Here is a 14247-nt window from a genome sequence, read left to right as displayed (position 1 = left end):
CAAAGTGTTACTGTGAGAGTACAATATTCATTAACACAATATTGAGAAATTAAGATTTTGTTTATGAAATCTGTCTTTATGTCTCTTTTATTTCTGTATGAGTCAATCTGAAATGGTTATACATTTCCTTACTGTACCTAAGGGATGCAGTGATGGTAAAAATACAATGTGAAATGGATCTTTTCTCCAATTTTCCTTGATTCGCCTACTCAGATTAAAAGTACAAGGCTTGGGTGAAAATGTCTGTGTATACACTCCAGTTTAATGAATTTTGAAGCATTCATTAAGTAGTGTTGATCCCCTGAGAAGCAGTAACCTGCTTTGACCACTGTAGGGCAGAGGAGAGCGGGTCATCACTAAAGCTGACTTAACCTTAAGACTTATATAAAGGAAAACCTATATGAAATTCTTTTTAAAAAAAAACAGACTTAATATTATTTTATATCTCCATAAGTTAATTTTATCAGAAGTATAATCATTGAACTTTTACACATGACTACTACTAAATAAAAGCTTGTACTACAGAATAACAAACAATAATCCAATAGCTCCCTTTCAACACAAAAGATTTTCTTCCAGCTCACAGAGCCACCAGTACACTTTCCTCTAAATCTTTTCAAGATAATCTGTCATACAACCTGAAGGGTTAAACCTGTTGTGTAATTCCATTTCACTTTGGCAGAGCTCGAAGCACCAGAAGAAGCCCTGCCTCAGCAGTTTAGCCTGCCCAATAAAGCAGCAGGATTCATACCACTGGGACAGTCTGACAACCACAGGCAGAGACAGGCCCATGCCACTCCGTCCAGCAGGCAGACAGGGAGAGGTCCCTGCACTCACATACACGCACACCCACAAAAATACCTGATCATATGCATGCAGAGACAGAAACACAAATCTTATATACATAAAAACATACAGGTCCTCTCTGTAAACTGGAGTTGGAGATGCTGAAATATTCAGAGAAATTCTGTTGATGGAAATGCATGATCAGCTTTCATGCTTCTAAAAATGACATACAGTGCGACAGGCGCGTACACACACTAACCACGAGACTTGACCATCGTTTTAGAGTTCTGGGGTTTTGGGCTACAGTCCAAGACTCCTCACAGGAACACAGGAAATGACATTTCCTACGTTTTGCAGGACACACAGAGCAAGAGAGAGAGAATGGGAGAGACAGAGAGGGAGAGAGAGAGTGCTGGGAGAGTGAGTGGGAGTTTCTAAGTGGGAACAGAGCATTTACTGTTTCATATTACACAGAAAAGAGGAGAAAGAGGAGAGGAGTTAATGGTGGGTAAGGGCTCTGCTGAGTTTAGGAGTTAGGCACTCTTTTCAATGTAGCTGCTTGTTTAAGTGTTGTGAAGTTGTCTGGGTTTATGGATTCGCTGACTGTGGAAAATGCACTTCTCTATAGTGGTCCTTGTCCTGACTAAGGCTCTGGTCACAGGTAAGTTCACCTTGTTTACAAAAATATAAACCAGTAAGAAGACAAGCAAGTAATAAATTCAGGAAGAGAATGCATCTGAAGAAGTTACATGAGCTTTCATCTTGTAAAAAACTACTTCAGAAGTGTAAAACTTGAGTTCAAATGGAAATCTGGCATGAAAAAAAAAAAAAAAAAAATCTTAACAAGAATCTAAAGTTGCAAGTGCATGAGTCGGATTTGCATTTTTGGCAATACTGACAAATTGTTTAAAGTAAAACAGGTACGTAGTTGAGAAGTTTGTTCTTTGTGATCAGAGAAAACCTCAGTTTAATGTGTATTCTATAAACTTTCATAAACTTATGTGTCCTGCCCTGTAATCTTATGGTTGTAAGTTTTGTGTTTGGTTTGAGTCTCTGTTAGTGCTTTTGCTGTCACATTAAATTGAGTAAGACAGAGCCTGAGGGAGATTCCCCAACAAACACAACAACAAAAGGAAAAAAAAAAAAAAAAAAAAAAAAAGGCAGCCCAGATGGTCCCTGTTATCTTGTCGTGTTTCTCTTTGCCTGCCTGTTTTGGGTCACACCGTACTGAAGATGAATGTTTCCCACCTGTAGGTTCTCTTTGTCTAACTGATCACACATATTGTGTCCAGACTTCATGTCTCTTCCGGACAAACCTGACCCAGCTGGCAGCAGAATAAAACAGCCTAGTAAAAACAAAAAAAGAAAACAGGGCAAGCAGAGTGTGTTTTCTCGTTCCTTGTCCTCTCTGTGTCTAGCTAAAACAGTCTGAATTCCCATGCAGTGATGGAATGACATGTCTAAGCAGAAACAGTGATAGTGTGAGCATGAATGCCATAAATCCAAGCAGCCACTGCGGGTGTGCATATAAACTTACTTTGTCTAAATGCAGCAATTATGCTTAATTGGCAGGAAATCAAACATCTTGAAAAAGTGAACTCAGACTTTTCCCATGTGAAACACATTACCAATTCTGCTTAATTACTAATTTACAAAGCAAGGGAGGGGTCACACAGGCTACAAGACCATAGTGCTGTGAGAGTGTCCTTGTGTCTGGTAATGACTAACTTTGTGGTTGTGTTTGATTTAATTCAGCCATAAAGCAGAAAATGCATAACATACTTGCAAGCAATTCAACATTCTCACATGGTGCTTTATTCCTCTGTCATCATGCTCAGGAGAGATCTATCTTTGTAATATCTACAATGTCCCACTGCTGTTTTGCAGGTTGGTATGATGATCATACACTTTTGAGTGTCTGACAATGTTTTTTTTTTAATTTATCACTTCACAATTCATAGCCAAGTGTAATGACATACAAAAACGACATCTGTAACTGTAGAAACCTGACAGAAAGCGAGCTCTGCAGTGCACTAAATAAAAACATACCCCTTTTTAAGGGGCCTATACTTTTAGATTAAAATCAATTCTCCTAATTAAACAACAGGTTGGAAGTATGTCCACAAATACAACCCTGGCAAAGTGCTTGAAATGTATAGTTGATAAACTGACTGCACAAATCAACATAAATTCCCATATCAGCCAATACCAAAAGTAAAATCTTTAAGCTATCATCTGCCGGTGTATCAAGTTTATGACGATAATGTTGTGCATCCCTTAACCAAATGTTGGTGTTTGCTGCAGTCTGGCTAGCTAAACGGGTTAGAAGACATGATTTTTTTAGCTTAGGATGTGGCCAGATTTCATGTCTATTGACATTTTCCAGCTGCTGAACAATTCAGAACGCAGAAATGACAATCACTTGTCAGACACTCATTTTATGGACTTAAAACAAGGCTGTCAAAATGAAAGATTTTTTTCCTTCTTTGATACAGTACAAGAAAAATAAAAAAAATACCAATACCTGTTTCTATACCACGGGGACAAAAGCAGGAGTCCTAGGTGTCCAATATTTGGTAATTTCTTGTTTGTAGCAACTGAAAAAATTCAGGTAAACTGCTGCACAATGTTAAGATTGCACAATATTAGCAATGTTTTTGTTCCAAAGTGTTTTCAACAGTTTGTGCTCCTTCTCATTTGCTTGCCAGAGCTTTTGGTTAAATATTACTGAAAATCTGTACCTCTGGTACTGTTTGATACCATCAATCATTTACATTAGAGATATTGAAATTTCAACAATACATGGCATTAAAGACTACTGAAAAGTATAGAAATACCAATACTGTTGACACATCAGGGGGAAATTTTAACAGCATTTGAGTATCCCACACTGAGCATGATGTCACAGGAAAATGGCTGCTTTATAAATACAGTCAATGTGTAAGGTCAATACAAGAGGGCAAGACAGCTGTATAAGGTGGGAACACATAATAAATTTGAAAGATGGGACATGCGTATGCAAGACCAGCTATATATGCTTTAGATTAAATCACAGCTGAACTTACCCCTTCACTGTTTCTGTCCTTTGCCATCAGAAGTATGTCATGCCCTGAATGTGACTGTGACTCCTGGGCCTGTTGTCATGGCAACAGAGAAAGACAACTTGACGCTCTCCTGCCTGGTATCACAGAGGAAGAGGAGCACCAGTGTCCTCATCCTTCGCTGGTTCTTTTCTCCTCTTGCTGCTCCCACTCTTGTGCCACCACCTCCTCCTCCGTCCCCCTCCCCTCCTTCACCTGGACCGTCTCAGGTACTGATAGTGAAGTTGGGCATAAAGAAAATGAAGCTGTATGGGAACTACACTCGCCAATTCAATCAGCCAAAGTTCCGTCTGTATGAGGAAGTGGAGGGAGAGGTGTACAGGTTGCGGATCCTGAATCTGACTGGGCCGGATCAGGGTTTTTACACCTGCAGAGTCCAAGAGATTCACAAACACAGAAACACGTGGAGAGCATCGTCCAATGGTACCAGCACTACACAGCTTACAGGTAACAAATATGCAACACAAACACACTCATTTGTCTGTAGAGAGACCTCGGGCCTCATTATGGCAGATAAAAGGGTGAATTTACAATATTATTATATTTTTTACAGGAACGCTTTTTTAAAAAGTGTTTCACAAAGGCAGTAATAGAAACCAGACAGGTGATGAAAATATCTAGTTTTTAAAATAACAAATACATAGGATAAAACTTGGGCAAAAGGCCACCCCAGTTCAAGAAAGTTTTGTACACAGTTTAATATTCTTCTGGTCTTTAAATGGTCAAATATTTGTCTGGTCTATTTTAGTTAAACCTACAGTTTTATTGGCTGTCCCATTCTTGCTGAGTACATATTTTGTTTGAAAATACTTGAAAGTCTGGGGAGCAGATGGCCTAGTGTGCGGGCAGCGCGGGTTCTAGTCCACCTTGTGGCTCTTTCACCGCATGTCAATCTCTAATAAAGGCAAAAAAATGCCCCCAAAACAAATCTTTTAAAAATAATAAGAATAAAAATAACTATAAAAGGTCCATCTGGTATAGATGCCTGTCCCAAATACAGGCAGGGCTTAAAGTCTTGAGCTGTTAATTGAAGTTTTAGAGTAAATCTATTAACAGAGAGTGGGAAATGATAAATATCTCTACAACCCCTTTTGAATTTGTCAGAACATTACCAACAGTCAAAAGCTTTTTTCCCCAAAGGACCTACATGTAGGCACCTAACCAGTACACACAGTAAGAGGTTAGAATTACAGAAAGGAGAAGAGCCAAGGCCTCAAAATTAATCATGAAAATCGTTTAATCCATCCTAAAACATGATAGGAGCCAGTATAAAGATGCTAATACTAAAGAAATGTGTTTAACCTTTTTGTCTGGTTCAGAGTCTGGAAATCAAGTCTACAGAGTCTAGAGACAATGAAAGTTCAGAGATAGTTCACAGATGTTTGTCTTCCCAGTTCAACTACCTTTTCATAAAGTCAGATTAAGACTAGGACTTCCAAAGGTGCTGATTTATTTTTTGAAATTCGTTATTTTTCAGTTCTGAAAGGCAGACATCAGTACACATCATATAAATGGAAAATTAACTGAGTTTCCTCTGCAATTCAGTCTTTTCTCTTTCTTATTTAAGTAACTGTTGCTGATTTAATAGTGACAAATGCTTTTCTGATTTGTTTGGGACATGTTGCAAACACAAACAGGAGTGCAAACAGGAAATGTAAAACAGAAGTAACCTGCTGAGTTAAAAATGTGCATGAACATGCATAGCTGGGATAACATACATATTTTTTCATTGCACTCTATAACATTATCACAATAATGAATGATGCTATTGCACATCATTGGCTTTTCTGATGTTATGCCAGCTAGTTTAGACCCATCAGCATTCACACCAAGCCAAAAATCAACTTGGTATACAAAAGAAGAAAAACCTAAAAGACTACGAACAAAATGGGAATCATATCAAACCAACCCTAACCCTCCTTGACTTTGTTTAAAAATCAAAGCAAGAAAATTGACTGGGTCACTCACATACAGTGTATGAAACAAAAGACGATCACATACAGTATGAAACAACAGTGTGACTCTTCATCAGTTAGAAGATCATGGCCTTGAAAAGCAAGGAAGGCTCCTTTTTTATGTATTTTAAAAACTTTTGGCTCAACCCTGGTCACTGACAGAAAAGAAAGAAACACGAAGGGAACTTCTGGTGTTATTACTCTGAAATGTTTTCCATGGAATATTCTTTCCAAGGAATTCCCTCACAGCCGCACATTTAGTGAGACATGCTGTCCATGTTATCAGGCCATGGAAATAACCAAATAAATTAACTGCAACCATCATTATTAAGTAACAAAGGGCACATAAAACGTGCAGTATGTATTTTCTGACTCTAGCAGCACTTTTTGCTGTAAGTTGTGCCTATATGTGCTTAAGTTTGACCCCAGTCCTCTGGCATTTCCATGTCAAAACAATGAGCTCACACAGCCAAACCACACTCAACAATATCACCCTGTGTGTGTGAGGAATGAAAGGTAGAGTGCTGCTGAGCTGACTACGTTCAAAAACTCTGAAACACATGACGCCTGAACTCTGGGTTTATTTTCATGCAAGCCTCAGGAGAAAATTTACTGCTCAACTCAGATGCATTGGGAACATGTTTAGTGCCCTTATGTACATAAAGTGAACATGCTTGGTTTAGAAGTAATTCAATTCGCATGTATTAATAAGTATATTTTCACATAGTTCATCTGTATTTAATGGTTAGGTCTTCATCCATCCATGGATTTATGGATAAAGGGTTCCTTTATAAATTGCTGTTTTTCCAGTAGCTACTCCTGATACATTTGCACAGTTTGCCCTTTTTATTTAAGAAAAGCGAAGAGTTTGAGTCACATAGAGCCATCTGACAACGCCCTGACCTATATTCAGGGCAATGTCCCGCTAAGGAAGCCACACAACCTCAGGCATCTCTGACATGCATTGACCACAGAACCCGAAATTGACATTATGATGGTAAACAAAGAGAAAACTCAGCTGTAACTGTAATCCAGGGAACTCCTCAGTCTGCAGATTTGGTTGTGCAGATCTAAGAGCAGAGGCTACACCCCACTGAGATAACTGCTCTACTTTTATTTGAAAGACTCTGCACAGAAGGGAGATCATTTGGTCAAACACATCCTTTCTTCAGACCCTCGGGTTGAGGGATTTTTGCTCCCCTTTACACTTAAAATATGTGCTGCAGACCATCTGTGCCTTTTTTATTAGACACCTCCTAATAGCTCCAGATTTCTAACTTGGCCTGTTTTAGCTAAGAGTTCATCTTTCTGCGTCATGTCATCACAGCTGGGCTGCAGATGAGTCTAAATCTTTACCTGATAGTTTTTTTAATTCCAGGAAAATCTGTGCAGTACATTTTTAGCTCTTCTGAACTGCAAAGCCTTGTGTGTGTTGTTACAGCCAACTTGTTATCCTGGGCCTGCGTGCACTGATCAGACAGGAGGTTTAGTGTGTGGTTAACCACAGTGTAAACATCAGATATGTGGTTAAGTTGCACTAACTGTTAGCTGTTTACATTGTCAAGAGTTGCATGTTAAATTGAGCCTCTCACCTCATCAGATGAGTAAGACTACTTTAAAATCTCTACTTAAAAAGGAGTGTCTCATTGCTACATGGAGTTCAGTGGTAAACAGCAAATAAACAGGAAAAATGGGAATGTTTATTAGTTTTATGAAGTCGTATTTCTGCCCTTAAAAATTGGTGTAGTATTGCATTAGCACCTTTATGAAAATCTCAGCAAAATTTTAGATTTAAGACTTTTAAATACTCATTAACCCAAGGCTCTACTGCTTCGTTTCCCTGTCACGAAGTCATAATCAAAATGTTTTCTGAAGTCTTGTTGGTTGGACTGAATTCATACTTTGGAGGAAAAAATGTGTGGAAAATTTCTAATTGAAAACAGGCCACAGTGTCCCTTAAAACACATGGCTTGTGTTACGTTGTATAATGTGTCTTTCCCTGTTTTACTGTCACCAGTTTATCTGACATGTTTTCTGATGCTGTTTTCATGTCTGGTCACAACTCAGTGTTTGTCCCTGACATTAATTATCATGTTATACTGACTAAACTGCTTGGACCATGTTTGACAATTTACATGCAGCTCAGTGGTCAGGAAACAGGCTAGAAGTCAATTAGAGCCAGCATCTTATCATTTCTTATTAATATGTTTATCAACCTGTGTTTAAAAGACATATTAAAAACTCATTAAGTGGAGCAGAGACTAAGTAATTTATGTACATAGCCTCTGTTCACTCTCCTCAACCTCTTGTTAAATACCCCTGACCTCGACACAACCCATCATTCATTGCCACACACTGACAACAACTTCCTTATTCGCTGTATTTTCACACTAAGAAGTGCACAAAAGGAAATCACAGCGTTAAACAATTGTAAAGCGGCCAACTGAAGGAAGTAATGGGGAAGCCCCAAACACTGTCCAAGAACAGCAACACAGCCAGGCCTGTGTGTGTTTGTGTGTGGTGGGCTGATGCAGTAGAAGTAACTCCCTGCTAGACAGCACTTTTGATATTTCTGGAAACCACTGAGGCTGTCGAATTTGGCCAGTGCCCTCAGACAACAGCTATTTACAAAGATACTAAGTCTGGGTACAGACTTAAACACTACATGGACTCGTTTTGCTGACTTTTTAAACTATTTTTTTCTACAGTTCATCTCAGTCTTGAGGATCCTACAAGTGAAGGACTCTGGCGTTTATTTGCAGGTATCTGTTGTATTGGTTAACCGTTGCCCTACCTCTGTTTCACATACAAGTCCTACTTTTCAATGCTCTCACATTTTTTTATTCTTGTATTTCTCTCTGATTTGTAGATGTGTATTTGTGCGCTGTGCTGATTTGCTCGCTGGGCCTCCTCTCCATTTTCCTGTTCACTCTGGTTCTTATATGCCAGTATTTTTACAGGCAGCACAGACTCAAAGGTAAAAATACAGCTTTTGTTTTCCACATTTGTTACACTACAGCTTAAACGGTTTCCTTATCGAATGATGACTGTAAGGTTTTGCTGTCCAGTCAACTTTTTTTTTCTGATTCTTTCTCCACAGCAAGTTACCTACTCGTCAAGTGTCCAGAGAGCAGGTACAGACATTTATTAAAACTACAGCTGAGAAGACTAACTTTTTTACAGGGTTTTTTATTATAATTATTGTTATTTAAATTAGTGGTTTTCTACTGGTGGGTCAGGACCCAAAAATCTCCAATAAACAAAGGCCTAAGTAAACATAGATCAATATCTTTGATTTTACCACATTTTGAAGAAACAACAAGTACATTTTGGTTATTTCCCTAACATCTCAACTTAGTTATTACATAATCTTAGGATGACAATGCTGGTTTTCCCATAATGAGTTAATTTTTCAAGATCCCAAAATAAAACCAGCCAATCATGTTGGGCTTCTGTAATGATGCCCTTTTACATGTTATTTTTATCTTGTCTTTTGTGTAGCTATACATTTTGTTCCATTTTAGATACATATTTTTTTATCAATTCATTTTAGCGGCTGAAAAATTTCAGAGGTTTGGGTCACAGTTTCTCATCAAGGAGGTGGTTGTGTGTCCTGAGGTTCAGCCAGCTGAGAACCAGTGGTTTAAGTCATTGCCACTGCCAGGTTTTACAAGGCAAATTTTGTCAACATTGTTGGCTTCTCTTTTAATCACTGTTGGTTTAATATTAGTGCTCTTTGACCACAGTTGTAAAAAACAAGCTATTTAATACTGTTACCACAGGCTCTGAGTTGTTTGGCTGTAATGTTATCACTCTCGCTTTCAAACATTTTTGCATTAAACAATAAAATCCCATGTAAATGGAATATTGCACTGATGAATATGTAACTATTAAAAACATTCATTATTCTTCTTTGTCCATGCAGTTCAGGAGAGACTGTAACAAGCTCCAGCAGCTCTTCCAGTTCATCCCCTCGAGCCCAAAGGAAAGATACAAGACAGAAACCTGTCAGAGTCATTACAGTAACGCCACCTAAACCACCAGAGGAGCCACCACCTCACATACCAGCCAAAGGTAGACAGCATATAACATCTTAGAAGGGGAAAACTCTCTCAAATGTATAGACTGATTTATATCCTTTTGAAGTCTACCTGAGACTCCTCAACACCGGTCATAGCCAGAAAGGAGGGGCTGAGTTGCTTTTGGCAAGTGCTGATTTCTGACTTAACCGATGCTATAATCAAGAAATATATTTAGTAATCTACAGTGAATGACTGAATTGCACTTAGCTAAAAGAAAACCCATCTCTCAATCATGTGCATTAATTTCCTTCCAGAACAGAACAAATGTTGCATGCACAAGATACCACAAGTGGTAGCAGCAAAGTAGCAAATACTTCATTACTGATTTTTGTTTTTTTTTTACCTATTACCTCAACTAATTGTCATATTTATTAAAAAAACAGGCTTGTTACTTGTATCAACTTAAATGGATGATGACATGACATAAAACATGTATCTGCAGAGAAGAAAATAGAAGTTTCCATGTTGATCATAATGTTTCAAGTTCTATTACTGAAATTGAAAACCGATTTGTCTATTGGAGAGAAGTAATGTTGTCAAAACTTTTATATCTATCTATTTTTTTATATAACATGTTTGAAATTATACAACCTCTGTTGAAGGGGATATATACGTATAGCACTGAGGGCTGTCAAAAATGATCCAGCTACTCATGCAGGACCTCTGGTCAGTTCAGTTTTGCAAGGCAGCAAAACTATACTGTGTACAGGGACTTTTTCTTCTCTGTAACCAGCATTGTGTAGGTTGTTGACAAATGGGGGAAACTGTCCTATTTTGTGTGCCGTGAACTTTTTTCTTTTGCAGAATCATCAAAAGAGCTATTACGTATCACTTATACTAAAATTCATTTTTACTTTTGTACTGAACTACATTTCAGAGCCTGTACTTTCTTACTTTAACTTAAGTACAGAGGTTGAATCAGTACTTCTACTTTTACCACACTCTTTTTTGGTGCTGTAACCATGACAACCTCAGACGCAGTCGACTCGGAGTCACCAGTTAACACGGTCACTGGTTAAACCGAAACAGTGAGACATAAACTAGCTTACCTTTAACGCAGGCGCTTTCTTACAAAACTACGCAGTTGAGTCTGGCTGTCCTCTCCTCGAGTCTTCTCATCATTGCCCTTTATAAGTAGCAGTCTTCTACTTGTTGTTAGCCTCCTCAGTGTTGGAATTAGCTGTCTGTGACGACGACAGACGGTGGCGTAATCAATTCTTTTCTTTCTTATCGAAAACATAAAAGTTAATGCGGAATATTATTAGCTGAATTAGCTTTAACTTGTTTAAACACACAAATTTATTAAATTGTACTGAATTTGTCTGTCATTCGTAGGTAGGACCGTCACCTTACTTGCAGAAAAATTCATGTTAGCTTTTTGTTGTTTATGCTGTCTCACCTGCTATCAATCTGCCAATCAAATCACACAACCAACGGTCAACGGTTGTAGAGTCCGTCATTTTCTCACGTGTCAATGAAACGTCATGACGCACATACCGACATATACATTTTAAGTTTTTTTGTAAAGTTTTTTCCTCTAGGCTAAATATACTTTTACTCTGCATTCTGTATGTTTTGAGCCTTGTATATTTGTTTGTGTACTTAATATCGACTTATAAAAAAATTGCGTAAATACTGACTTCCTCTCTCACACTCAAATAAAGTGGAAATAGGCAAACCGTTTTTTTATGTGTATAGTGCCAATATATAAAAATGGTTATCACAAGACATATTACAAAGATGGGGCTAGGTCCTGGCTATATCTGGAGAACATGATTTCAAGGACTTGAAAAGCCTTGAGAAAAAAAAGTGTCAAATATCTTTCAAAATTTAACACAACAAACTGTTTGAATTTATAGCTTTTCTTTGAGGGAGTGTAAGAAATGCCCCCTTTAAACTGAAAACACACCCAGGGCATTAGAGCCATAGGGGGATCCAGCTCCAAGAAAGGAGTAACTTTGCACAGAAAACTTCAAGACATCCTGGAAGTACAAAAGCAGAAAATAATATGGCTGGCATGAATAAACTTCCATCACAAAAACAGATCTTCCAGAGTCCTTGCAAGATATGCACAATATCCACCCAGTTTTTTTGTGAGGAAAATCAGCACTAATTCTGAAAATGAAAAAAGGAAGTTGATATTTTTGTTGAATACAACACACCGAGTTTGTTTAATTAGAATGTTCTCAAAGGATTATATCTTTGTCCAATCAAATAGTCATACTTTTGAGTTGATTCTTTCCTGTCTGTTTTCTTGTGCTACTTATGTATCTGTCTTTTAGTGCCTGTTCCTGCAAAGAGACCTCAGAAGCCCAGACGGTTAAAGAAGAGTTCTGTAAGTGTCCTTGTTCTCCCCCTCATATGAACATGTTAGTTCCCCACTGCCTACTGCAGATGCTCTTTTTATTAGTTTGCCCCTTCCCCTCAAACATCCTGAGTTGCCTCTGAGAGCTTACCTACTTCTACAGTTCTCTGGCTTTGTTACCTGAAATGAGATCCCTCACAATATTCACAATCATCTTGCTACGATTGCCTTTAGCTAAATGAAGAAAGGCCTCATGCTGGTCTTTGCTTTAGGCCTCCAAATGACTGAAACTGCCCCCCCTGTACACATACTGTATGACCACTTGTTCCATGAAACCCTAGATTAAACATATTCACTTATTAGACGTGTAAAAATGCATCTATTAAAAGGAGAGGAGTTTTATTCGAGTTCAGAGATGTTATTGAGATTCATACGAGAGGGAATTAGCTTCACGACTGCGTGATTGTCTACAGGAGTTTATTGCCGTCTCTTCATTCAGTTATGAGCTTGATAATTCTATTTAGCTTTATTGCTTCTCAAACACAATTATTTATTTAGAGGGCTTCATTGGTTTTATTTCTACAATAAAAATGTCAAACAAGTACGTCGGGAGAAAACTAGTCAAACTAAGGATCATCAGTATCTCTACTAATGCAGCTCTTGTGAGTTTGGAGTGACTGCAGCTCCTAGGATGTGGGCTTTCTTTTATTTGTACAAACATACTGATTGGATTAGTGAAAGTAGGAGGATCTGAGCACTCTGGGTAGGACTGCTATTGTACAAAATGTTTTTTGAGTAAACTAAATGTTCCAAGAGGTTCTAAAAACTCTGTAAACACATACTTTCTGCAGCTCAAAAGCACTAAGAGGATGTTTACCATAGAGGGTGGAAGACTACTACTCTTTGGAAAAAAGTTAGAATGCAGTCAAGATGTGTACACTCCCTCTATGCCTCCTTTTCTGTGAAAAATCTCTACAAAACACATAAGGCATATATTTGCACCGTTGCCTTATCTGTTGGACACATTCCTCTAATTTTCTCACTCTTTCCTTTCCTCCTCCAGCCTCGAGTCATACAGGACGACAGTCTGACATATGCAGAACTGGAGCTGGTCAGAGCGCGTCCACAGCCCCCAGCCTCCTCCACTCCTAACCCCACACCCTCCAGCCCTGACACTGTGTACGCTCAGATCCTCTTCCTGGAGAAACAGCTGTAAACACAGCAGCCGTGGACATATGTCAAGGTTTCTTCTCCAGAGTAAACTTGGTGGCATTCAGAGGAATATATTTATGAACTTTCAGTATGGTATTTAGCATTTGTTTTTTGGCTGTAAGTATAACACAACTGTTGGTGAATGAAGGTTTTTGTGTTTCCTCGGCGCGGTTCCATCCCAGCACAGCAGTTTTTTGGGTCTTATAATTCTGTTGTTTTGTTTGTTGGCATCGCTGGCCTGTGAGCCAGATGTTATAAGAATGCTCTTAATGTTAACTATTCTGTATAAACTCAGGAGACTGTGTGGAAAGAAACAGGCGTACCAGGCTCTCTTACTGCGGTTTCAAAAGGCATTGTAACTCATTTCAACTGCATTTATAATTACAGTACTAATACAACAAATTAATAAACATATGCCTGGACCTAACATTCAGGAGTTCTCTTTGATAAGCACAAATATTGTTTGAAATGATCTCATTCTAGAGGACTTAAGAGCATATTGTGTAGAAAATAAACATATTGTCTTGAAGGCCTGCTTCAACTTTGGGCTCCAGGGTGAATCAGCACCAGTGCTCAATTAAAACCTAAGACAGATGGAAAAAATCAGACATGAATCAGTTCTAAAAAATGTTAAAACAAACTTTTATATCTGAATTTGTGGTCTGACATGTCAGATAGTCTGTTTCACATATCTATGGCATGCAACATGTTTCAATAGACGGGGAAAACCTTGAAAGAAAAAACTCAGAGGGTGATGGGACAAATGTGCTGTCAGTCACATTCACTACAGGCCCATCAGAGCAGCG

General features: G+C 38.4%; 1 protein-coding gene across 1 annotated transcript; it reads left to right on the top strand.

Moving 5' to 3' along the window:
* Positions 1–1250: 1250 nt before the first annotated feature.
* vstm4a (V-set and transmembrane domain containing 4a) lies at positions 1251–13868 on the top strand. Its single transcript, XM_041789678.1, has 8 exons — positions 1251–1447; positions 3882–4334; positions 8551–8604; positions 8712–8819; positions 8943–8976; positions 9768–9916; positions 12207–12259; positions 13293–13868. Exons 1-8 carry the CDS (start codon positions 1399–1401, stop codon positions 13443–13445), a joined length of 1053 nt encoding a protein of 350 aa, XP_041645612.1. The 5' UTR covers positions 1251–1398; the 3' UTR covers positions 13446–13868.
* Positions 13869–14247: the final 379 nt, after the last annotated feature.

Source organism: Cheilinus undulatus, linkage group 6 (genome assembly GCF_018320785.1).
Source record: "Cheilinus undulatus linkage group 6, ASM1832078v1, whole genome shotgun sequence".
NCBI classification, from domain to species: Eukaryota; Metazoa; Chordata; class Actinopteri; order Labriformes; family Labridae; genus Cheilinus; species Cheilinus undulatus.
The sequence above is the reverse complement of the archived record's forward strand: the minus strand, read 5'-3'. Positions and strand labels throughout refer to the sequence as shown.

What these genes read in the sequence shown, in the direction of transcription:
- vstm4a (XM_041789678.1), top strand. Translation starts at nt 1,399, where the DNA reads ATGCACTTCTCTATAGTGGTCCTTGTCCTGACTAAGGCTCTGGTCACA. An exon ending in CAGCACTACACAGCTTACAG is followed by an intron (nt 4,335 to 8,550) that starts GTAACAAATATG and finishes TTTTTTCTACAG; the next exon opens with TTCATCTCAGTCTTGAGGAT. An exon ending in ACCTCACATACCAGCCAAAG is followed by an intron (nt 9,917 to 12,206) that starts GTAGACAGCATA and finishes TCTGTCTTTTAG; the next exon opens with TGCCTGTTCCTGCAAAGAGA.